General features: G+C 31.9%; 5 protein-coding genes across 5 annotated transcripts; 2 read left to right on the forward strand and 3 right to left on the reverse strand.

The window, feature by feature from the left end:
- Positions 1 to 4,080: 4,080 nt before the first annotated feature.
- On the reverse strand, positions 4,081 to 4,665 carry LOC123915128 (DNA-binding protein HEXBP-like). Its single transcript, XM_045966277.1, has one exon. The coding sequence runs from the start codon at positions 4,663 to 4,665 to the stop codon at positions 4,081 to 4,083; it is 585 nt and encodes a 194-aa protein (XP_045822233.1).
- Positions 4,666 to 4,707: 42 nt separating this feature from the next.
- On the reverse strand, positions 4,708 to 5,073 carry LOC123915129. The gene has a single exon (XM_045966278.1). The coding sequence runs from the start codon at positions 5,071 to 5,073 to the stop codon at positions 4,708 to 4,710; it is 366 nt and encodes a 121-aa protein (XP_045822234.1).
- A 4,115-nt stretch (positions 5,074 to 9,188) lies between these two features.
- Positions 9,189 to 10,179, forward strand: LOC123915130 (E3 ubiquitin-protein ligase RSL1-like). Its single transcript, XM_045966279.1, has 2 exons — positions 9,189 to 9,832; positions 10,104 to 10,179. Exons 1-2 carry the CDS (start codon positions 9,189 to 9,191, stop codon positions 10,177 to 10,179), a joined length of 720 nt encoding a protein of 239 aa, XP_045822235.1.
- A 1,965-nt stretch (positions 10,180 to 12,144) lies between these two features.
- LOC123915131 (E3 ubiquitin-protein ligase RSL1-like) lies at positions 12,145 to 14,794 on the forward strand. The gene is made up of 4 exons (XM_045966280.1): positions 12,145 to 12,233; positions 13,635 to 13,699; positions 13,981 to 14,613; positions 14,722 to 14,794. Exons 3-4 carry the CDS (start codon positions 14,000 to 14,002, stop codon positions 14,792 to 14,794), a joined length of 687 nt encoding a protein of 228 aa, XP_045822236.1. The 5' UTR covers positions 12,145 to 12,233; positions 13,635 to 13,699; positions 13,981 to 13,999.
- A 2,804-nt stretch (positions 14,795 to 17,598) lies between these two features.
- LOC123916268 lies at positions 17,599 to 19,517 on the reverse strand. The gene has a single exon (XM_045967687.1). It carries the CDS (start codon positions 18,888 to 18,890, stop codon positions 17,712 to 17,714), a length of 1,179 nt encoding a protein of 392 aa, XP_045823643.1. The 5' UTR covers positions 18,891 to 19,517; the 3' UTR covers positions 17,599 to 17,711.
- Between the last annotated feature and the right edge of the window lie 8,105 nt (positions 19,518 to 27,622).

The following is a 27,622-nucleotide window of genomic DNA, read 5'->3' on the forward strand; positions in this document are numbered from 1 at the left end:
GTGAAATAGAGTGTGAGGTAAGTCACAAATTTATACTGAGTAAAATATATGGTTATAATTTAAAACATTATATTCATGTGTACACGACAAAATTTATTTTAAAAATATCTTAATGTCCTTATTTCTTACTTTGTGTTAGCTTCATTATTTCACAACTTGTATGGACACTCGTGGAACTGTCAATATATAGTGGGAATAGGCGTGCTAAATCACTCCTACATATTTTTAGGCTCTGTTTGGTAACACAAATAAGCTAGCTTATAGCTTATTATATGAGCTTATAAGCTTGTTTCAAAAAATTAGAGGTGTTTGGTAACAAGCTTTTTGTACTAGCTTATAGCTTTTTTTCAGATGCTATTTCAAGTAGCATTTGAGCTTATGGCTTATAGCTTTTTACACTTTATTCCATTTATACCCTTTAATTTAATAACTACCCACTCTAAAAAATAAACTACCCACTATCAATTATGTAATTTTATATTTAATAACCACTTTAAAAGCTAATTTTACCAAACACTTTAATTTCAATAAACTAGCTTTTCAGCTATCAGCTATAAGCTAGCTTTTCAGCTATCAGCTAGCTTATCAGCTATCAGCTAGCTTATAGCTTATTTTTACCAAACAGACCCTTAGATGGGAGTAAAAAGGCAGTGCAAATATTTAACATATTTTTCCGTATACAATAAACACATATTTTATAGAAATCCTATTTTAATGTTGGTATTTTAAAAACACTCGTGAGATTTTAATTTTTTTTTATATCAACGCGATAGTAGTGCAAATATTTAACGAATTTGGTATATAAAATAAACAAATATTTTATAAAAAGATATACTACATTAATACTGATATTTTTAAAACACTGGAAATAAATGGTTAAACTTTATGAATGAGTTTAGTCTTTTTTTTTTTACATTTTTAGACCCAAAAAAAGAAAGGGTGAAACAAAACTTTACTTGCATTGTTTTCATTTATAATCCAATTTATTTTGATTTTGACACTTTTTCAGGTGATTGAATTTACAATGAGACTTTGTATAATGTTGTTGTGTTTTTTATTGGTGCTTTATTTTATTGAGACTACTTTATTTTAAAGAACAACATCGATATTGCAAGATGTAACGAAGTAAAGCTAAATTAACTATTAATAGTTTATATGACACAATTTGGTGATCCATGTTGAATTATCAATTATTACTATTTATTGTACATGTTTTGAGTTTGTTAATTTTTTGAGCTATTTTCTATTATGTGTTGTTAAAAAATGTTTCTTTTCATAAAAAATAGCAAATTAAATTATATAGTAAATCTATAAGTAGAAAATAAAAAAATTAAATAAAAAAATTAATTATTTGATGGACCAGCCAACAAACTCGTTAGTAAAAGGGACGGAGTTAACTTTTAAGGTCGGATGTCTACGTTGGCCCGCTCCACCCTATTTTTGGACATTCTTTAGACGGGGCGAGCTTAAATGGGGTGGGCTGCCCGCTTTACCACCCCTCATAAAGTACATATTTACTAACATATTTTGTAAAAATAAAAAGTTATACCGTGAACTACAAATTTAAGGTACTCGTTGTAACACCCTTAATTTTTACCCTTTAATTTTATTTGTAAAATGTCTCTTTAATAAAAATGCAGCGGAAACAAACTCATAAACAAAACTAATTTGTCTGAAGGATTCAAATTACTAAGGTAAACACCACAGTTCAATTTAAAAATTCGTAAAGCAATAAATCAACTAAAATAAAATTTAGAGTTCCCCCCATAGGACTTCCTAGCAGAGCGACTCAATTATTGAAAACGCAAAAGGAAGACAGCTCCTAATGCCATCTCCGGACTCTCAGCTAAGCATCATTTTTTTACCTGAAAACCTACGATTGCACATCGTAGGGGCGAACCAGAAAAGGGGTGAGTAACAACGTCACATAATTAACTGAATTCTATAGTAATATAAGACGTAGCCAAACACATAGTAACAATAAGCAACATATTATCCTTTTGGACGACTGAATACCCACACAACACAACTCTTAGATACCACAGCTCAACAAGCTAATACACACGCGCTACCAACGATTCATCAACTTCATTGCTACATCATTACTACACCATTATAAATATATAATTCGATATCATTATGACATCTTTTCTACCTCATGACTACCTCATAATAATAATAATAATAATAATAATAATAATAATAATAATATATACGTCATCATTTTAATATCTTTACTACCTCATGGCTACCTCATAATAATAATAATGTATACGACATCATTACGACATCTTTACTACCTCATGACTACCTCATAATAATAATAATAATAGTAATAATAATAATAATAATAATAATAATAATAATGATACTTCAACAACATTATAATCATTATAATATTATAATTCAACATCGTTATTAATAATATAGCTCAACACTTATTAATAACCAACTACAACAACATGACTAAAACGACACTACTACTAATAACGAACCACGATTTAAGACAACACCAACGATAGTCCAATCTTAGTCAAACTAATTAGTTTACTCTTTTTAACAGCGACCGACCAATACCCGAAACAGCCCCGACTCAAGTAATTTAATTAAAAACTGATTTGCAATTTTAGTTAGAAAATTAACTCAATTTGATAGACAACAATTATGAAATAATTTCAAATCTAGGAACCAGAGAGAGTGAATCACACCAAAGGGTTCTAAATATTCAAAATATTGTACATAATTTTTTTGGGAAATTTTCATGAAATTATAATATTTTTAATCACATTTTTACTCCAAATAATTAATTAAAAATAGCTACGAGTGTCCAAAAATTATGAAAGTGGTACCAAAATTCTCGTAAAATTATTTACTATTTTACTGTAAAAAAAATAAAACAATTGGAGTCCCCTAAAGGGCTCACGCGCCACCACTCTCCGGGGCTGCGAATGGGCGAGTTTGACTGGCTCAACCAGCTTCTTCTTCACCCGTTTTGGCTGTACGTGGGTCGCCCGACCCGGTTCCCTGACCCGGATCGTTCTCTCTCGTTTCACAACGGGAGACGACGAACCTTATATCATTTTGATCATCGTTCGATTTTAAAGAGATACCCGTAATTATTTTTAAAATTCGGCAATCGAATCGCATGAAAAAAAGAGGTTCAAGCTCTCTTTAAATTTGAACAACAACACCATTAAACCATACTCCCAAAGCTTCGGTTTTGATATCCTTTTGACTCAAAAAGATTCCAGACTTGTTTTAGAATTGGTTTAGACTCTTTAAACAATACAAAACTCAAGTTTTATGGATTAGTAACTCAAATCCTTTTTTTTTTCAAACTCTACGGTTTTCTTTTAATCTTTTTAGAGTACACCATGGATGAACACGGTGGGTTCACTCAGGCCCTTCAACAACAGACGAATTTCAGTCACAGAACAACACACATAATCAACAATATAGCAGGTATAAGAATTCAAATTCTACATAACATACACAACAACAACTCACGTAACAACAAGGAAAGGAAGGAAAAGAAACAAAAGTTACAACCATAAAGCTATAAATTCATACTTTCCTAACTGAGTTGCACAAACCCCTTACCTGTCTAGTAGTGATCTCCGTGGTTTTTCTCCTCTTTCTTTCTCTCGTGGATCCTCTCTTTTCTTCTCTATTTTATTTTTCTGTTTCTGTAAAATAGTGGGCAATCCTAATTTGTCACTATTTAGCCTATTTATAAGAAAAACCTAGGTTATTTTATGTCTCAAGTTATGAGGATTTTGTTTTATTATTTAATATTTATTATTATTTTATCACCTCCCAATTCATGCTACAAGGCCCAATTTCTCTAACTACTTCTAAATCATTTATTTTCCTACTTCATCTTATGTACTTCAAATTTCCGTCAACTAATTATTTAACATGCTAAAATAATTAGATAATCATGCAAACACATCTAAACCATTAATTCCTAACAAAATAGACAAGGATTAACTAAATTCTAAATAAACGAATAATTCTAAAAGTCGGGGCGTTACAACTCTCCCCCACTTATAGAATTTTCGTCCTCGAAAATTAGTTACCTCATGCATCTGGCTCCGAGCCCCACAAGGCGAACACCTTCCCTTTCGCCGGAGTAGCATCTCGTGTCCTCCATGGTTTGTCACACTCGGTACTAATATGGCCTGGCTCTGAACAATTAAAACAAATCACGGGATTTTTACACTCATTTGCAAAATGTCCCGGCTTTCCACATTTATAACATTTCAGATTCTTCGCCTTGCACTCGGCGATCTTGTGTCCTGTCTCGCCACACCTATAGCAACGGCCTCCCCCACTTGTGTCATGCCCATCAGTAGTCTTCTGCTTACCTTCCTGATCTACTTTCGACTTGTCATATGGTTTGCTGCGGTTCTGGCCCGCATTCTTCTTGTCGCTCAAGGCCTTGTAGTGGTTGCTCTTAGCTTTGTTATCTTCTTCATAGATCCGACTCTTGTTGACCAAGGTAGCAAACTGACGGAGCTCTTGATATCCAATACCTGCCTTGATCTCTGGTCGCAAGCCATTCTCGAATTTGACGCACTTCGACCTCTCGTTCTCAACATTGTTGTAGTGGGGACAATATCTTATCAGGTCTTCAAATTTGGCAGCATATTCGGCCACCGACATATTACCTTGGCTCAGCCCCAAGAATTCCATCTCTTTCTTGCTCTAAACATCAGCAGGGAAGTACTTTTCCAATAAGGCCCCTTTGAACCCGGCCCAAGTGATTAGGATGCCTGCCGCTTCCATTCTCTGTCGCGCGTTGCCCCACCAGCGGTCAGCCTCCCCCTTCAACATATGGGTTGCCAATGTCACCCTCTGTGAGTCTGTCGACGCCATAGCCCTGAATATTCTTTCAATCTCCTGAAGCCAATCCTGTGCACCCTCAGGATCATACATCCCTTTGAACGTGGGAGGGTTATTCTTCAAAAATCTATCCAGCCTCTCTTCCTCCGCATTACCCTGAATATTCCCAAAGGCCTGGGCAATATTGTTCAACGCGTTTGCAATAGCAAGGTCATTACGTCCGGCCATTTCTCCACACAAAACCTTGAAAAACAAAAGTTAGAAATGATACGACTTGGTCCGATTGGACCGACCTGCTCTGATACCAAGTTGTAACACCCTTAATTTTTACCCTTTAATTTTATTTGTAAAATGTCTCTTTAATAAAAATGCAGCGGAAACAAACTCATAAACAAAACTAATTTGTCTGAAGGATTCAAATTACTAAGGTAAACACCACAGTTCAATTTAAAAATTCGTAAAGCAATAAATCAACTAAAATAAAATTTAGAGTTCCCCCATAGGACTTCCTAGCAGAGCGACTCAATTATTGAAAACGCAAAAGGAAGACAGCTCCTAATGCCATCTCCGGACTCTCAGCTAAGCATCATTTTTTTACCTGAAAACCTACGATTGCACATCGTAGGGGCGAACCAGAAAAGGGGTGAGTAACAACGTCACATAATTAACTGAATTCTATAGTAATATAAGACGTAGCCAAACACATAGTAACAATAAGCAACATATTATCCTTTTGGACGACTGAATACCCACACAACACAACTCTTAGATACCACAGCTCAACAAGCTAATACACACGCGCTACCAACGATTCATCAACTTCATTGCTACATCATTACTACACCATTATAAATATATAATTCGATATCATTATGACATCTTTTCTACCTCATGACTACCTCATAATAATAATAATAATAATAATAATAATAATAATAATAATATATACGTCATCATTTTAATATCTTTACTACCTCATGGCTACCTCATAATAATAATAATGTATACGACATCATTACGACATCTTTACTACCTCATGACTACCTCATAATAATAATAATAATAGTAATAATAATAATAATAATAATAATAATAATAATGATACTTCAACAACATTATAATCATTATAATATTATAATTCAACATCGTTATTAATAATATAGCTCAACACTTATTAATAACCAACTACAACAACATGACTAAAACGACACTACTACTAATAACGAACCACGATTTAAGACAACACCAACGATAGTCCAATCTTAGTCAAACTAATTAGTTTACTCTTTTTAACAGCGACCGACCAATACCCGAAACAGCCCCGACTCAAGTAATTTAATTAAAAACTGATTTGCAATTTTAGTTAGAAAATTAACTCAATTTGATAGACAACAATTATGAAATAATTTCAAATCTAGGAACCAGAGAGAGTGAATCACACCAAAGGGTTCTAAATATTCAAAATATTGTACATAATTTTTTTGGGAAATTTTCATGAAATTATAATATTTTTAATCACATTTTTACTCCAAATAATTAATTAAAAATAGCTACGAGTGTCCAAAAATTATGAAAGTGGTACCAAAATTCTCGTAAAATTATTTACTATTTTACTGTAAAAAAAATAAAACAATTGGAGTCCCCTAAAGGGCTCACGCGCCACCACTCTCCGGGGCTGCGAATGGGCGAGTTTGACTGGCTCAACCAGCTTCTTCTTCACCCGTTTTGGCTGTACGTGGGTCGCCCGACCCGGTTCCCTGACCCGGATCGTTCTCTCTCGTTTCACAACGGGAGACGACGAACCTTATATCATTTTGATCATCGTTCGATTTTAAAGAGATACCCGTAATTATTTTTAAAATTCGGCAATCGAATCGCATGAAAAAAAGAGGTTCAAGCTCTCTTTAAATTTGAACAACAACACCATTAAACCATACTCCCAAAGCTTCGGTTTTGATATCCTTTTGACTCAAAAAGATTCCAGACTTGTTTTAGAATTGGTTTAGACTCTTTAAACAATACAAAACTCAAGTTTTATGGATTAGTAACTCAAATCCTTTTTTTTTTCAAACTCTACGGTTTTCTTTTAATCTTTTTAGAGTACACCATGGATGAACACGGTGGGTTCACTCAGGCCCTTCAACAACAGACGAATTTCAGTCACAGAACAACACACATAATCAACAATATAGCAGGTATAAGAATTCAAATTCTACATAACATACACAACAACAACTCACGTAACAACAAGGAAAGGAAGGAAAAGAAACAAAAGTTACAACCATAAAGCTATAAATTCATACTTTCCTAACTGAGTTGCACAAACCCCTTACCTGTCTAGTAGTGATCTCCGTGGTTTTTCTCCTCTTTCTTTCTCTCGTGGATCCTCTCTTTTCTTCTCTATTTTATTTTTCTGTTTCTGTAAAATAGTGGGCAATCCTAATTTGTCACTATTTAGCCTATTTATAAGAAAAACCTAGGTTATTTTATGTCTCAAGTTATGAGGATTTTGTTTTATTATTTAATATTTATTATTATTTTATCACCTCCCAATTCATGCTACAAGGCCCAATTTCTCTAACTACTTCTAAATCATTTATTTTCCTACTTCATCTTATGTACTTCAAATTTCCGTCAACTAATTATTTAACATGCTAAAATAATTAGATAATCATGCAAACACATCTAAACCATTAATTCCTAACAAAATAGACAAGGATTAACTAAATTCTAAATAAACGAATAATTCTAAAAGTCGGGGCGTTACACTCGTCGATTGAAAAATATTGCATGAATGTGCATGGTACAAGTGAATGAACAAAACCAATTTAAACTTAAATAAACTAAACTATTGAGTTCAAGTGTTTAATGAGAATTAAAAATTAGACGTGGTAGATTTTTTTTTTGTTACATGTATATAACCATTGTTTGAACCAATCTTTTATTTTGAAAGCATATTTCCTATGGGGACGGATCTAGAAACTCATTCGTCGGGAGGCCGAAAATAAGAATTAAATAAAATTAATTAATTTATATTAACATTAATACATAAATAATACATTATATTGACAACCTCTCATATATTTAGGGAACAAATTATTATTTTACTCTATATATACACACACTATAATATATATTTATGTATGTTTTGTTTTACAATATTATAATATCCGTCCCTTATTTACATCAATCTTTCAAAGCATTGTTTGAACCAATCATTTTATCTTTTTAAAGAAAAATGCTACAAAATAGTTGTTCACTCATAGTAAAATAAAAAAATTATTTGTGTGCATCATTTTTTTTGCTCATGTTTTGATTTTTTATTTTATTTTTTAAAAACTAAAATCATAAGAAAATGGTTTAATGGGTATAAATTGTCGGTCGGCGAAAAATAGTTTGACACCGATTTCCAATAAAATGACCACTATTTCCTCATATCACACTATTAATTTCAATATAAACAATAGTAATATTGCAAATTAGTGGATTTTCATTGAATGTAAACAATTTTAACACTAACTATGCATATCTCTTAAAAAAAATTAAAAAAAACTGGAAAATAAAATTAACATTAAATCCATTCTCTAGTCCAGTCTATTACTTAGGCCCATGAGCATCCATTTTAATTAACTTTTTACATTTATTAAAAAAATAAAATATTGTGTAAAAAAAAAAAGAAAATGAAAATAGAAAGTTAGAATCATTCTCCACTTATAAGCATGGCACCACGAGCTTAGTTCACTGCAACAAACTTCTTCAAACTCCACTTCCTCTTAACTGCCATGTCTTCTTCTCGTATCAATCTATAATCACCGTGATCCAGATCTGTACCTGAGACTTCCGATCAATCACCATCCCGAGCTCATTCTCGTCGCGAGTCAGTCATCCCCCCGCCGGTTGGCTCCCTTCTCATTTCTGTTGTACTTTTTCTTTCATGATTTTAACGTTTTATTTACTCTTTCCTTTATCTTCTCTTCATTTCTATGTTTATCCCTTAAGAAGTGTTTGTTTTGAATTTAAGCTTTGAAACTCAAACACATAAGTGGGAAGTCTCGGGTTCAAATGCAAGTGAAAGTATTCTGTTAATATCAACATTGTCAATTGAACTAAATCTTACAGACGTAGATAAATCAAGATATTACAAAATAAGTAACTATCACATAGTTTTGTGCTGTGCTGCATTAGTTTTCTACATAGCGATATTAATGCATTGATTGTTGTTGGAGAAAGCAATTTGGTTGCAATTTCTGAAAACCAAAATGTAACTTGGTCTTGTTTCTTTATTAACTGGATGTTTTTGTGAGATCTTTCAGGATCGAGTGCAGAACCAAGTGAATTGAATCATGAAGCTCTCACTCTTTGGAAAAAAAGATTTGTCAAAACAACTTCCCTCGCATAATCAAGAACCAAACAAAACATGCGGAATATGTTTTGATCTGAAAATAGATTCCGAAATCTTCAAACTAACGTCCAAAATCTTCAAAAGGCGAAAATGCAACCATCTCTTTTGCATCGACTGCATACGCAAGTATCTAGAAATTAAATTAAATGATAATGTGTATAAGGTGATGTGTCCAAGCCCAAATTGTTGTGTTACATTTAAGCCAAAACATTTGCAACACATTTTGCCAAAACATTGTATTTCTCGATGGGAGTATTTAATTTTCGAGTCTTCTATTTCCATGGAGCAAAAGAATTACTGCCCTTATCAGAATTGTTCTGTTTTGTTGGAGAAAGGTAATGACATTAGAGGAAAATTTGTCACGAATTCCAAGTGTCCTTCGTGTCACAGAAACTTTTGCGCACAATGCAAAGTTCCATGGCACGAAGGAATGGATTGTCAGAAATTCCAACAATTGAAATGGGGTGACAAATATGATTTGGATATCAAATTTTTGGAGTTGGCCAAAAGAAAGAAGTGGAAAAGATGTCCTAATTGCTCTATGTTCGTCAATAGAAGTCGCGGATGTAATGACATGCTTTGCAGGTTTGTTACGTATTCTATCCTCTCTTGCTAACCCTTAATCATTGTCATTTACATATGTTTAAATTTAAAGTAAATTACACTTCCCTCCCGTGAAATATAGAGATATTACACTCCCCTTCTAAATAATCTTTGATTCTTCGTTCTCGATCACGGGACAATGAATGAACCAATCACCGCCATTGCAAACAAGGAGTGTGTGTAATATCTCTATAAGGGAAGTGTAATTTACTTTTAAATTTATGCGATTAATAATTATAATTTGTGTTTTTAGGTGTGGATGTCATTTCTGCTACAGGTGTGGGAAGAAATGGGGTTTTCATACAAGACATAAATGCAATAGTAGTTAGGTTTTGATTCCATTATATTAGCAATAACTCTTCTCGCATATAGAATTTTTTTTAAAGCAATGATTAGAAATAAAACATTTGAATTTTATGTTAATTAATTTTGATGTTTCCATTCATTTATACACTGTAACAAAATTCTAGACGAGAAAAAACTTCCCTGCACTTAGAAAAATTTGCTCTACAATAAATTATTTGTTTGTTTTTCTTGCACTTCCTCATATGTGTTTGATGCACATGATTTTTCTCTGTTGTTGCCATATTCATATGAGTGTATCAAAAATCTTTTTTGCAATTTTAGAGACGTTGACTGCAGGGGAGGGAAAAAATAAATATGGAAAATAGGTGTAGAGGGACTTTATGGGTAAGATTTATTGATCTAATAATAGAAATAACTTGTGCATCGAACAAGATATATGTCATATATGCACCATAGACATGTTGTCATGTTGAGATCTTCTTTTGTCACCCTATCCATTCTGGCGCGCGTCCGACGAACTTATCAAAATATTCTCATTTGCTACTTAAGTAGCAGACACCCGCAAAAACATCATACCTTTATAACTTCCGCTACTTAAGTAGCGAACGACATTTTTTAGAAATTCTCATTTTTATAACGTCCACTACTTAAGTAGCGGAATGGTAAAAAGGGAAATGCATAGGACGCACGAGTAACCGATAGGGTGCCAAAAGTAAATGTTATATGCAATATGTAAAGTAATTCTTAGGCCCATTAATTCATCAAAATGATAAATCCATCCTCCTAGCCCATTAATTCTCACGCCCATGAGTATCATTTATCCGGGAACGGGTTGTCTCCGGTGACATTATAACACAGTGAAATCTTAACCTTTAATTTATTTTGACAAGCTGAATTTTAAATTTTAAAAATAATTTGGATGGCTGATTTGAGCACTGGATATGCTCCGGCGTAAAGTACACGGGAGATAATTCATCTCCCATTTATCTATTTTTGTTTTAAAATTAATAATTATAAAACATAATATCTTATGTATTATGTGGATATGTATCGGCTATGAAGCATGGACATCGGACACGACACGGACACTGACATGTCGACACCGATAAAAATTTGGAAAAATGACATAATTTAGTGTAATCATAAGTGTCGGTGTCGATGTCGGGCATGAATACCGACACATGTCCGACACAGACACGCCTAATGCACTATTTGTAAACCAAACAGAATCATCCATCTCAGCAAATATACCGGTACATATCCACATAATATGTGTATTGAAGAATTCACCTGTTTATCAACTTTATAAACGTGCACACGTTAATCTTTTATCTTATTCATTTGGTACATAATGAAGAGTTTGAAATATGGACACATGTGATTAGGTTTGAAACATTTTATAAAACCATAAATGATGATGAATATTTATCTTGTTCATCATCTTTTTCACTAATTTATAATAAATTACACTCAAATATACCTCAAAATTATATGAATATGTGTTTTTGTTGTTTCAATCTTTTTCTAAACTCTAAAATTGAAATCTTCTTTTCTCATTAAACTTTGAATTTATCAAATATAAAATTTTTGAGGTTTAATGAATTGTTTCAAAGCCTTCACTACGTACACATGAATAAAATAAAAGATTAACTCGTGTATAATTATAAAGATAAAAAACTTGTGTGAAAAAAGATAAAGGACTGATATGTTAAAAATAAACTAGTTTATAGACTCGCATTCGTAAGGGTTCATTGGCTTAAGTATAAAATGGAATCACATAAAAAAATATATGTTTAACACACATTTAGCTTATCTAAAAAAATATACATATATTTTTTTTATAAAATGTTGTTAAATAAGATAAACGTGCCAACATAATAACATGAAATAGAAACCGTCTCCACTAAGCATTACCGTCACGCTTTCTGTTAACTCCAACAAACTTATAATTCACACTCCATTTCTTGCAACCGTCACCTTCACTATCATCACCACCGCGAACCAGATCTTCCACCGGAGTAGACTTCCGATCACCACCGTGAGCTCATTCCCTTTGCGAGCTAGTTATCCACTACAGGTTTCCCCTCATTTCTCTGTCTATGACTCTTGGAGTGTTCTTGAACTTTTTCTTTCATGATTTCAACGTTTTATTTAATCTTTTCTTTAGTTTCTTTATTTCTATGTCTATGCATTGTAGAGTGTTTGCATTTCAGTTTAGGCTTAGTTGATTAACAATGCTTTGTTTTTCAGCTTCTTTGACACTTTCTTAATTTCTTTCTAATATAGCTTTTATTTCAGTACATCATATGTTAATTTGATCCATAGCTACATTGATAATCAAAATGTGTAAACGGTAAAGTATCATAAATTAATTATATTAATAAAATTCATCAATAGATTTTAGATAGATAGTGATGCATTGGACATTAATGGAAGAGATATATGTTGTAACGACCTGACTCAACTGACAATGCTAATATTCGTTTGGACCGTTTTGCCTAAATTCAAACTTGAGACCTCGTAGTTGTATGTGTGACTTTCAAAGGTAATTGTCACTTTACCTGTATGCTAAAAATTGAGGAGATACACAAATTTTTACTAATAATGATTCAAAATAATCATCGTTTTAATTCCTAAACTATTACTCTCTTCAATTTTGTTCTAAACTATATAAATATAATAAATAAGCAGGTCTTTTTTTAAATGAAAAAAAAAAAGGTCTTTTAAGTACTCCATATGAAATTTGTCAATTTAACATAGGACTATATATTAAAGTATGTGAAACTCTGTCAATTTAGTTTTTAACATTTTAATTGCAAGAGACCAAATTAGAGAAAAGAAACTCTCACACATGTATCAGCCCAATCATAATGCAATGATAACCTAAAATTGAAAAGAGAACCCTGGGGACCATGATATCCACATAAGACATAAGGATAATAAAATTGAAAAGGATGGTGGGCCATTAGATATCTACAAAAGACAAAGAAGAAATAAAAGTAGGACTCTGTCGTTTTCTTTGTTGACTAAATCATAAACAAAAACAAAAGAGAATGCAGAATCATATGTATGTGTTTGTAATATCATTTTGAGTGCTAGTTGGTTGGATTACACTTCTACAATCTTTGTATGTGTGTGTTTGTGTTGTGCACAAATAGTAACAGAAGGTAATAATAACGAAATTGCAAACAATAAGAACACAAGAAGTTTGATAACGGAGTTCCCCTTAGGTACGTCTCCGGCTGCAGAATTCGCTACAGCTCGTTTCTATTAGATGAAGGAATGAATTAGGGTTTCAGTGTTACAAGCGGTATATATAATATCAAATAGCTCAGCTCCGGGCCGCCCCCAGCCTCTTCCTGATGCATATATGAACCATACTCAACAGTTTGGATTAATATTTCATCTTCTCAAATCTTAATGTGTTTTTGAGTCTCTTAAGTTAATCTAATGGCTTGATTGTTGTTGGAGAAAGCAGAACACTAAAGGCAACACTGCATTAATTGCATCTGCTCTTCTTTATTCCTCAACTAGAAGAAAAAGGTATGACACTTTCTCATTATGTTTACATTTTATAATCTATAATGTAAAGTTGGTTTGTTTGCAATTTTTGAAAACCAATCAGTCACCTAGTAAAGGATTGTTGCTCATACATGCATAATCTGATTTTGATTTCAAGTCAGAGAGTCTAATGTTAGGAGAAGTAATAGTATTGTTTGTAGGGGATTGAGGTACTGCAACAAAGGGGAAAAATTGTCTAAATCCATAGGAAATATTTGTACAAAATAGTAATAATAATACCAACTTGGTCTTGTTTCTTTTAGGAACCAAGTGGATTGAATCATGAAGCTCTTCTCACTCTTTGGAAAAAAAGAATCGTTGAATACTCGTGCAGCAAACAAAACATGCGGCATATGCTTTGAAGAAAAAACAGATTCTGATATATTTGAACTAAGATCCAAGGTCTTCAATAGAAGAAAATGCAAGCACATCTTTTGCATTGACTGTGTACGCAAGTATATAGCTGTTAAAATAAATGATAATGCTTATAAGGTGATGTGTCCAAGTCCAAGTTGTTGTGTGAAATTTAAGCCAAAACATTTGAAACACATTTTGCCTAAAGAAATTCTTGCTAAATGGAAGTATTTAATTTCTGAGTTTTCTATGCCCTCCAAGCCAAAGACTTACTGCCCTTTTCCGAATTGTTCGGTTTTGTTGGGGGAAGAATTTGTCAACCAGTCTAAGTGTCCTTCGTGTCACAGAGACTTTTGTGCACAATGCAAAGTTGCATGGCATGCAGGAATGAGTTGTCAGAAATTCCAACAATTGAAAAAGAATGACAAAAATGATTTGGATAACAAATTTATGGAGTTGGTCAACAGAAATAAGTGGCAAAGATGTCCAAATTGCTCTATGTATGTCAAGAGAAGTGAGGGGTGCAGTTTACTGAAATGCAGGTTTTTATTATTATGTATCCTATCCTCTTTTGTAAATCCTTAATCATTGTCAAATTAATTTGTTTACCTTATGTTATTCATTATTATAATTATAACTTTTCTTTTTAGGTGTGGATGCAAATTCTGCTACAAATGTGGGAAGAAGCGATCATTTGCACCACATACATGCAATAGTAGTTAGCTTTTTATTCCACTGTTTCAGAGGTAACTCCTCTTGCATGTTGTTAATAAGAAATGACTAGAAAAAAAATTGAATTTTATGATGATCAATTATTTTGTTTCCAATATTCAACTCCTTGTAGTCATCAAAATTCTTTGGACATATGGAATGCTTGTTTCTCTGTAATGATTTGTCATTTGTTACATGATTGTCACGAATGACATAGGGGCGATAAGATTTTAAGGTTTCTATTCGTATTAATTGATTATTCACCAAAAAATAATTAGTATATAGATGGCATGATCTACTTTCAAATATTTTGTATAGATTCAAATATGATATTTAGTAAAGCTAGGTATATTTTTTTATGAACATTTGATATTCAATTTGTTTTACCTGAATTGCCTTATTATTTTTCACCGTAATGCAGGATCCGAAATGTTCGTGACCCCCATTTGTCAGTATATATTTTTAGGTCCGCTGGAGATATAGTAGCTACTTCTATAAGATGATCACTTGATTCGATTGGTTTCTGCTGATAACACACTGTTTCATATTATACACACTTCCTGCTTATTGGTTTCTATCTTGGCAGTTTGTATGGAGTTTATTACATATTAGAATTATGTGAATAATCTTATGCTATTGGAGAATTAGTTTTAAACCAATACTAATTAGGGAAGTTTCTATGAATTAGTTGCCACTGGTACTACTGTTCTGTCATACTTTTTAACACTTTGGAATGAGATGCTGAGCCAGAATTGTTCATATTTTGTAGTCTTGACAAAATATGTTCAAATATGTTTATATGAGCCTAAGAAATATGCATTTATAATTTTTTGGAATTGATCTTGATTTGCTAAGATAAATGCTATTGTTTAGATCTTGGTGTTGAAAACCATCATTTCAATAGTTTCTGTAATAAAAAATTTCTAGTGTTCTTTGTGATTTTGAATGGTTAAGAGAGACATAACTTTGTTGTTAGATACATCCTTTGATGTGCCTTTCATATTTCCTTCAAATTATTTAAATATCAAATGGTTTTATACCTTAGGATATTCATATCTCACATGAATACTGATATTTTTGGAGGTTTTTATTTAAGTTTATTTTCACTGTTCTGTGAGATTTTTGGATGAGTAAAGGACATATTTTCGTTCATGGATATGTCATTGATGTGATCTTAAAACTTTGTTCAAATTGGTTGAAATTTTATGGATCAAATAAGTTTTTAATTTGCACCAAATGATCTAATTGATGTTTGTGTTAGAAATGTTTAAGTAATAAAAAATCACTTGATATTGTATTGCAAGAATGTTTCCAATTCTAGGTGGTTTTTAAGTTGGGGCTAATATTAATTTGGTCTATCTGATACAATCAAAATTCACTCTTTTATTAGTCTCACTCTCATCTATAGTTGTCGTTTTTACTTTGAATCTTCCTCTTTCAAATCTTACTAATGTTATATTTTCTATATTAGACTTTAATTATGGATCTTATGTAATTCCATCGAAATAAGGTTAAGTTGTCTCTGACAATGTATTCCTTGATTCTTAACTTTAAGTTTTCTTTCTCATTGGAACAACCTTCGCAGAATGATAAAAAAAAAGTTGTCTATAACAATGACAGAAAGCAAAATTAACAAAAAGTTGACTATGGGACTTGAAGATATGTTTTGCAGGTTACAGAAAAGTTAGAGGTTTAAATGTGATTTTAATGAGGATGAATCAACTTACTCCAAGAGTAACTTTACATAGAATTAGCCCACTTAATAATTCATTATAGTTACTACATTTCACTAATCCAAAAGGACCAATGAAGCCCCTGGTGGCCAACCCACATCCGCGACATATCAGTGAAATGTAAAGACTGAGTCGAGTCTTGCTTGGTGGCCGCTCCATGGAGGGGAAGCCGCTTTGCAATTGTCGCAAAGAAGGCAAAACCCCTTGAACGGTGCACGTTTAGATGTCTGCAAATTGAACGACGACGGAATGGCAGTGGCGACTTTCGACTTTGAGATTAATTCTAGCAACGCTTCCATTTTTTCTCTTTGGATTTTGAGTTTCATTAATCTGTTTGAGATGATGTAAAATTGCATTCATCATCATGCAAACTAGTCTTTGATTAGGAAAAATTGTCCTTCAATTTATAGATTATACAATTTCCTATTTTGATTTTGTTCTAATCATTCTACATTTCTACGGTGTTGTTTATGTTTCTTATAATAAGGAACTAACATGTCATTCATTATCAATCAAAGCATCTTATGTCATTTGAAAGTTGCTTTTTCTTTACAGATACTTAGGAATCATTCAAAAGAAAAAAAAATACAATTTTAAGAATGTATTATTTTTGAACCTCACAAATAGCCTCTTACCATATAGGAAATTATAATTACAGATTAACTATTAACTATAAGCTCAATCAAAAAACACTAGTACAAGTATACGATAGGCAAAAGGTAACCTTAATCACACACAATCAAGAGATTCACCTAAAATACATACACACAAACTATACAATATGATGGTGTGTCAATTTAGTGCACAAAAGGTAACCTTAACCACACACAATCAATTAATTCACCTTAAAATCAAACACACATATCCATTAACAGCAGCGGTTAGCTGACGCAATGTGAAGCTGCTCCTAGGCTCGCAGGAAGGGCGGATGAGATCGGCTTATCAATAATGAAAATAGAGTACTTTTTGAGTAAGATCAGTAGGCGAGAAGCTCACATCAGCACAGATCTCATCTCTTTTCGATGCAAAATAAACAAGGGCTTTTAAATGCACAATTTTTTGTGCACATTGGATCCAATAACATGATTCATGTCAAAAAGGGATTCCTTAACTACAACTACAAGTACTTCACTAGATTAATATTACAACTCATCATCACATGGTCATCATAATCATCATTCAAATCTCATCATAAATCACACACTATACACAATAACAAAACAAGGAAGCACAGCCCTAGGATTAAAAACAACTAACTCCTCATCATCAAGTCTTGTGTACACACCACTCTCTGAACGCGCCATCACAGAATCAAAACCTCCATCGGTTTTATTCACTTCATCATCCAATTCAGATCCGACCCGACCTGCAATAACCCGACAAACAAGCATGGCCCGTTTCACATTCATGAACTGAAATTCACGTTCCATTTCATCTGGAATTGACGAATTTGCCCTCCAGCTAGTTGACAGCGTGGAAATTCCATCTAATTTTGGTGAAAAACCTGATTTAATAATTCCGCAAATATTACAAAATTGTTGAGAACAAATCGATGAATTCCCGTTATGTCCCAACTCGCATAGAAAAGTTGAGCAGTGAAAACGCATTAGTTCGTTTCCGTCGGCGATGCAGCGTTCGTCGCGGCGGCGTGTGTTACGCGCCGCCTTTGATTTCACGGTTTCGCGATATTCTTCGAATTTTGAGAGGATTTTCTGGCTGTTGTGGATCTTTAGAACTCGGTGGATATTCGGGAAGTTGTTTGTTTCGGGCCAACCCGATTTGAATATGATTTGGACTATATTGTGACCCGGGTCGGACCCGGTGAGTTCCGATACGGCGTGGTTTGTGGATTGGTGATTTTCAAGGAGATTTGGTTTCTGGAAAATCTCGCCGCACGCGGTGCATGGGAAGATGTCGTTACGGAGGGGGAAGAAGAGGTTGTTGTCGGCGGAGATATCTGATTCGGGTTGTTTCTTCCGGGGTGGATCAGAAAAATTCGGGTCGGTTTGAACTAACGAGATGAGAGATTGTTGAGAGGATTTGGCAGTGGTTGAAGTGATGATTGAGGTAGAGGTGGATTGAGGTGACGACTGAGTGGTAGTAGCGGTGGCAGCTTTGCAAGAGTTAGTGGAGAAAAGGTGTTTGATGAAATGCCAAGAAGAAGAAATGGCTTTATGGGTTTTGAATTTTGGGTGTGAAGGTGAAGATGGTTGAGATAAAGGTGAGATTTTTCGTTTCTTTAATAGTAATAATTGGCGGTTATCTTTTTTTCCGGTGGCGGCGACGTCGGAGGTAGGGAACATGAAGCAACCAAGATGAACAATGAGGATGAAAAGATAGTAAAACTTGTTAAAGAAAGTAGCACTAGAAGCCATAAGTTTAGAATCAATTTTCTTCTGTCCTTGGGCCGGATACCGAGTTTTAAGAAGAATTCTTAGTTTCTTCTTCTTCGGTCCTTGGACTGGATACCGAGTTTTAAGAAGAAAAAAGAAACGCTCTTCTTAGTTTCTTAGTAGTAGTGGCTAGCTATGAAACCATGGTGGATTATGAAAATGGGGTGAGTATGGTTCATTTCATTGGCATGTAAGTGATTTGTGAGAAGAATGAAAAGGACAATGATAATGTTGAAGAAAAGAAGAGAAGAAAGTAAACAGAGAAAAGAAGGAAAAAGAAGATTGATAGATAGGTAAGGTAATGAGAATTTTGGGGGCATTAGAAGAAGAATAAAGCTAAAGAATATAAAGAGTAGTTGGAACGCAACTTCATAGCGTTAATGTCATTTTTTCTTGTGTTGTATCAGTATATCACTGTATTTGTATAATTGTATGTAAAATAATAATAATAATGTGATGCAGCTGTATAGTGTAACTGTAATGTATCTAGAAAGTGATTATTAAATTAAGTTATAAGTGGGGGAGGGATTTTGGGAGGGACTGAAGGAGAAAGGTAATAAGGACGCTGTTTTTGTTTGATGATACATGCGCTTTAACCGCAAGTAACGGTATTTCATTACTCCTATGCTAATTTGTTTCCCTTAAATTTAGGATTGAAAGCGATTCTCTTGCTATGTGGTGAAGTAAATATGAAGCAAGAACTTTCAAAAAAAAAAAAAAAAATATATATATATATATATATATATATATGAAGCAAGAAATAGAGAATGGATTCTCCCCGTTACATGAGGTAAATAATATGATCTTAGCTATTGATTTGTGAGGAGAGATAAAATTTAGAGAATCCATTCTCCAAAAAATAAGCTCAAATTTACCGATGTCATTTTGTGGAACAGTATAATTATGCGGAGTTAAATATTTTTTTTTTAATATTCATGTTGCAACAAAAAAATATTTCATCCCAAAAATAAATGATCTATATTTTTTACTTTGTCTACTATTCATATAATTTTTTTTATTGTATTTTTCTACTAATATGTATATGCAAATATTAACATATGAGATGTTTGATTTGTCTCGATGAGTATTTTTAAATATATAATTTTTAATCATAGATAATTTAAAATATTAATGATTAAAGTTGTGCACTGACAAACATAAAAATGGTCAATTAGATCATTTATTTTGGGACGAAGGGAGTACCAAATTGTTTCACTTTTCAAACAAATTTCTAAACTGCCCCGGCCGGAGAGCACAAGGCCTGTGGCGCCACTAGCAAGACTACAATGCAATAGATGAAGGCATGTCGCCACAAGCAAGGGCGCCATCCATGCCTTTTTTTCTTTCTTTTCATTTTTTGCTTTTTTCGGAAGGGTTAGTGTGCAGGGTTTTTAAGGGTTTAGGATTATGGGATTTTAGGGTTAAAACTAAGCGTATTATTATTTGCGGTAATAATTAAGGCATATAGTTGAATATACTGTATCAATGTATTTTTTTTATCCTGGATTCTATAATTAGATATTGAGAAAATGTGGAATTCTTTTTGGTGGGGTGAGGTACTAATAATAAAGGGATTCAATGGTTAGCATGAGATAAAGTGGCAAGGCCAAAATCTGATGGCGGTTTGGGTTTTCGAAAATTTCATGCTTTTAACATGGCGATGGTTGCTAAACAAGCATGGAACTTCGTGTCAAAACCAAACACGTTAATGTCTAGAATTTATTAATGGATGTAGGTGGAAGATAGGAGATGGGAGTAAAATCAATATCATGCCCAAACCATGGCTTCGAGGGGAGGATTATCTTTGGATGCAAGCTTCTCAAATCCATAGTATGTATGATTTATATGTCAATTATTTATTATTACAGGGAGTTAAAAGATGGGATACTTAGAAAATACAATCTCTTTTTTCAGCATCGATGGTGGAGAGTATAATTAGGATACCTTATTTGAGGAGGTGAAGGAAGATTGTTGGGTGTGGCAACTTGAGAATAATGGAAACTAATCAACTATAAAGTGGTTACAAACATTATATCAAGAGTGGAGCAATCGATGAAACTACACAGTAGAAGGGGGATTGGGGTTCATTATGGCGCATCAAAGGAGGCCCTAAAACTAAAATCTAATGTGGAGGATGTATTGTGGTGTTTTACCGTATGAACTCGTCTACAGGAGAATCATCTGATGTGCCCAAGTGAATGTCCTTTATGTGATGGTAGTGAGGAGGATGATTGCCATATTTTCTTTGGTTGTATGGAAATCAAAAGTGTGTGGACCGAAGCCGGATTGAACGGTGTCATTGAACCGATAACGCAATAAGCTAATAATGTGAAAACTGTATTTTTTGATAGAGTTTAATTGATATGCACTGACAGTGTAAAATAGTTTTACACCATCGTCCAATAAATAACAATCATTTTGCCATGTCATGTCAAAAAAGTGAGGTGAGGTTGGGTGATGTGGCGGAAAATATGGTTAGTATTGGTTGACAGTGTAAAATTATTTTATACCGTCGGTGCATATCAATTAAATCCCTTTTGATATTTGTTGGAATGAGAATTCTAATGTTGCAGAATTAGTTTTTATGAATTATTATATAAGATGAAATTTTATTTTATTTCGTCAATTAATATTTAAATTTCTACATTTAATTTATAAATAAAATTGTTAATAAGTATTTTAATATCTTCACTTTATGTTTATTATATTATTTAATATTAATCAAATAAATAATTAATTATGTAAATTGTAACTCTAAAATTAATTCATTATATTTTATAGAAAGAAAAAAATTCTAATAAAGAATTATTCTTCTTTAACAAAAAAAATTATATGATTACATGACCAAATATAATTCTCTTAATCACACCACAAAATTTACTTTTTCATTTTATTTTTTTAATTAGTTTATAAATAATAAAAAAATCATGTGAATGTGTCTATATGATCAGGTGACCATAAAAGTCTTGCTCTATAATAAGAAAAATTGTAATTATACATGACAAGCCGTGCAAGACAAGGATGTCAGAATTGACATGTTAAGAACACAACAAATCATACTTGCCACCATGTGTAGAGTAGATCATTAGAAGCTCCATTAGGATTTTGATCCATACAATGCAGTAATTTCTTAGGCTAGAAAAAATAAAACAATTTTATGACTCATTAATAATTTCCAACATAGACAAGGACATGAGTATCTCACGTGGAGAGTTCCTTATTGTATATTTAAGTTCATTGTATATTTAATATATTTATTCCATAACATAAATTGATACATTAAATATACACTAAACTTAAAAAATATAATTTTGTTTATAAAGTGTCACGGAAGGAAAGAGTAGTAATATAAGCTTCAAATGAAACAACAATACTATTACATTTCTCAAGGAGAATCCAAAGTGCACACTTGTGCTTGTCTAGTCCTTTATAATTTTTCTTTGAAAGATTCGAACAGTACACACATGACTTTGTCTCTAGATCCCATTTTGTCATGAGAGTAAGTAATATGTGTTTAGTGTTTAGCTTAACGTATCTCCTTAAAAAAATTTTGGGATTAATAATGTAATACTCTCTCCGGTCCTTATTATAAGAAACACTTTGGGAAAAAAATTTGGTCCTTTTTATAAGAAACTTTGACCAATTTTCAAATCTTCTAAATGTTCAATTTCACTTATGCCCTTATTTATTATGAAAGAGAATTTAAAAATAAGTAAGTTAGTTGAATAAAAAGTAATTAAATAAGGGTAAACATGGAATAAATTTAAATTCATAAAAGTATTAAATGAAAATAACTATGTTAAATGTGTTTCCTTGGTCTGTGTGATTTTTTTAAAGTGTTCCTTATAAAAAGCACCGGAGGGAGGATAAATGAATAAAGCTTAGTTATAAATTTTGTCGACATGGTTAGTGGTTACATTGTATTTTGTACTAATTTGCACTCACTTGCATGCATGTTTCGATTAATTTGTAGTACATACAGTGTTTTTATTGAACACAGACAAATGTTCCTGTCCTTCAAGACGTTGAGCACGTGCAATAGTATATACTGTATAACATTTTGTATTTTACTAGTAGGTGTCTATGATAGAACTTCCAAACGTGTGTATAAATATGTTCTTTGGCCAATCTTTTATATTATAAGTTTGTATACGCAGGCAAACTCTAAACCCTAATTTGTTTTTCCTGTTTTCCCTCCATTTTATCTTGTAATTTTTATTAAAAAATAATACAATTTTGTCTTGACTAAGATTCAAACCCACAACCCTTCAATGCAAGGCAATATTTCCAACCATTATGGCAAGTATACCAATTGTGATTAAAATTATGTGCAATAATTGATAAGCACCATCAATTTTAAAAGTATATCATATCAAAATTATTGTTGACTATATTATTCATCACGAAATATTTTTAAGTCTTTCCTGATCAATGATTTTTTTTCTACCGGATCATAAATTTAGAGAATAATTATCATGTGAGATTTGAAAAGTTATTATCACGTGTAATTTGGAAAGTTATTATCAAACTCAATTCTACTAAATCAATTTTTTTTGCAATACAACCAAACACAATCATAGTCATGTCACTAATCACATTCATTATTTTGTTTTTAATATTGCAGATTTAATATTAACCGATGATCAATTGATATAATATGCACTAGCAGACCAATTGTGATTTAAATTATGTCCACAAAGTGTTAAGCTCCATCAACTTTCATAGGAAAGATTTCATACGACAATTAAGCACCATCAATTTTCATTGCACAATTTAAACAATTAAAAACCGATAATCTCTTATATTATAAGCTTGCTAACATAAGCTAACCCTAAACCAAATTTTTTCCCCCTCATTTTCTCTTTCTTTTTATTGCAGCTTTATATTAAAAATATACAGATTTGTCATCGAACCTGCATCTCTTACTTACAATAAAACCTTTCAACCGCTAAAACATGTGCTTCAATTATGAAATAATTTAGGAATCCTAATATGTTAACCTTGTTTTCAATAAATTTGAACGGCGGAATTAATCACAATTTTTATTTATTTATGGCTGTCTACTTAAGTTTATGTTCTTGATTATGTCTTTAATTTTTTTTTTTTAACCTTTAATTATCATCAATTTTTTAACCTTTAGTTATCAGCAATTTTTTTTAATAAGTAAACAAAATGATGGGGTTCAAAAATTATTTAAAAAATATATAAAATATAAAATAAGCACATATACAAATATAGAATAATTAGTCCATGAAATTCCCTATACTACTCTTATTGAAAATGCTATTAGAATTTTTGTATTTTATTTTTTATTATTACATATTACACCTAATTAGACCCATGTACCGCATGGGTCAAAGTTCTAGTTATATAGAATATTATGGACAAGAAGGGGGATTATAATTTGGAGCAATATGATACGAGAGTAATTTTGTTATGATGGACCGTTAAATTTTGAGATTATGTTTTTTATCTCAAAATAAGTTTTGCCTAATTTAAATGGTACAATTAAATAATTTAGATTGAAATAATTAGTCCAAAAAAGTAAGTTACCGTGTACATGATTGGACAATTGTTGCTGCTTGCTTTAATTAAATTTCAAGCAACATTTGATGCCGATGCTTAAACTTCATTAGTAACAATAAACTTTTATATATGAAATATAAGGGTGGTTTGGTAGTTAAAGTGAACGAGTTTAAAAGTGGAGGGAGAAATTTAGGAGTTCAATTCTCATTTTCAGCAAGAATTAACAAGAGTTGGATGCGAATAAAATAATAACCTAATGTTTGATTCTAGCTCGAAGAGGTGAGCATATTTAGTACTTGATCGACAATATCGTGGAATATGATCCTTATGTAACGAAAGATAAGATACAACCAAAATACTTTAATAAAATTAAATTAAAAATAATATATAGGTTTAAATGTGATTTTTTTTGAACAAAAATGTGATGTTATTTAGTCCTTGTAAATATAACAATTTTTTGTTTTAGTTCTTGTAAATTTTTTATTTGGATTCAGTTCCTGTAAATTTAGAAAATGTTTTTAGTCCATAACACCGCCTTATTTGGCCAAGTGGCATGATTATATTGGCTCACATATAACGTTTGGGACTAAATCCTTGTATCTCGTGTTGTATCGATGTCATTCAGTTATATGTGTCATTCGGTCGTATCCTAAACTTATTGGCCATATTTATTATTTAAAATTTAAAATTTAATTATTGGATACTTATCTGATACGTGCACCACTACTTTGTCCATTTTAGAGCATTGGAGATTCAAATTAGGAGTTCATTCGCAGAACCTCAACAAAAAAATAACAAGAGTTTAGATCTAAATAAAGATGTTAGCTAAATTCTTACAACATGATAAACTAATTATGTTTTTTTTTTTTATAAATATATAAACTAATTATGTTTGATTCTAACCGAAAGAGGTGTTCAATTGACAAGTATTGTTCAATATGATCCTTCAGTGGAGAGAACTAATGAGATACCATAAAAGAAAAAGAAATTGAATAACCTTACCTAGAGATTAAGTAATGAAAATTCACTTTCAATTAGCAACTATTAATTGTGGTAGAAAAGTGAAAGAAATTGTCAGAAATCACGAGAGCTATAAAAGAAGGAAACTGCTGATAAATAGTGAAACCTTAAACCACTTTTGAAAAAAACTTCTCTTTATAAACACTAGCGGTACAAACTGCCGGCAAAAACTACAACAAAATTACTTCACAACGTATATGACAGAGTGAACATCAAGACTTATCAATTTGTTTGTTCACATGTGTTTCTTGCAATATTCAACAATTCTCTTTTCCTTATTCATTTTATTTTTTAAAAAATAATTAAAATGACACTAATGATCATTTCACAATCACTTTGAACATTTTGAAATTAATGTCAATTTTTTATGGTCAAATAGCCTATTGACGAGAATTTTTCCCCTGTAAGTGAATAAATAGCGAGTCTTGAGTTAGAATTTCAACTTATGTATATAATACGATATCTCTATCAACTGAGATATATGAGGACCTCGATGTCGATCAGTCTTCATGTTATATATTATAATTATTATATTTATTTATTTTCATAAATAAACTCAAAAATTGAAATTAGAGTTAAATTTTTTAACCCAATTACTATTTTCACATTCTTAAATAATCTCCAAATTAGTTGTGACATGAATGCCATGTAAAACTGTTAGAAATTATCTTTTATATGTCACTTTCCTGTAACTAACCTCATCAACTATATATCTTGTAAAAAGCTTGTAATAATTGTGAAATGTATGTTTCTTTGACGATTTTCCTTAATACACAAACAAACACACCACATTGCTCCATCAGTCCATTGTGTATTTCTTCTGATCATGAATTAACTGGGCTCCATACTCAGACAAGGATTTCAATGTAGACCACATGATATCATTTAGGTTTTGTTGTGTTTGGTGTGGGTCCAATGATCTTTGATCTATTTGCTATGTTAGTCTTGAAATGTCTCATTGTTTATTGAAAGCATGCCAACAAATGTGTAATATTTAGGTCTTGCATTATTTTGGTTTGGCCATTGGGCCATTGTCATATTTTTTATTTTACACAATAAGTAAAAAATAAACGGAATCTTTGTAAATAAGCTAAAACTCAACAAAAATCAACTTATAATAATAATAATTTATTATTAAATCTGTAATTTTTACTAGCGAAATTTCTCAAGAGGAGTGATATATCAATACAAATTTGTAGACAAAAATACGACACATTCTATCTCTTCCTTCATAGCACGCAATTCGAAATATGTAAAAAAATATTAAAAAAAGCTAAAAGTATATAAATGTTGTATATTTATTTGATATTTGTGTTTGAATAACATTTTTGATTTCTCAAACTCTTCATAATTTCAATTTTTTACAAGACTTGCAAACTCTCTCTACTATATTTTTTGCATGAAAAAATTGCAAATACTTCTCTCGAGACTCACAACTACCCAAACTCCGATACACACAAAAGACTGGAATAGTTGTGGTGAACAAAATTGAATATAACTCTCCATATTTATAATAATTTTTTAGCTCTTTTTTTTCTTCAACTAATCGATGAGAGACTTCTTGGATGAATACCCACTTTGACACAACATATCCTCTCTTCATCCAAAATTTCATATCTTTCCGCTTTGTTATCAACTTCATCCTCACAAACGAGAATATCATCATCAAAATTATCATAACCAACAACATTTGCACAATAAACACTCTTCAACCTTTTTGTTTTCTCTTTTAGGCTTCGTAAATCTCTCAAGATTTTTGGACATTTAACTTGCATGTGACCAAACTCTTCACAATAATGATATCTAACAGTTCTCATATCTCCTAGTTGAACTCTTCTACCATATATTGATCACCATAGTTCTCTCTTTCTTTGCCCACCTTTAGTTACTTGTATTTGATTGTCTGCCAAATATTTATAAACACTCATTATTTGTTGACTTTTTTTCAATGATTTCACTACCTCATCTAATTGTAGTGTACTCTTTCCTGCCAACATTGACCACACAAGTGGTTTATAAGATTTGGGTAGCGAAGCAAACAAAAGTAACATTTGCTCTTCATCTTTGATATCGTCATCTACATAAGTCTATATATCAACTTTAAACAGATTAATATATTAAACACATTACCTTCATATTCCATTTTCAATGAGCATAAATTTATTTTC

Source organism: Trifolium pratense, linkage group LG3 (genome assembly GCF_020283565.1).
Source record: "Trifolium pratense cultivar HEN17-A07 linkage group LG3, ARS_RC_1.1, whole genome shotgun sequence".
NCBI classification, from domain to species: domain Eukaryota; kingdom Viridiplantae; phylum Streptophyta; class Magnoliopsida; order Fabales; family Fabaceae; genus Trifolium; species Trifolium pratense.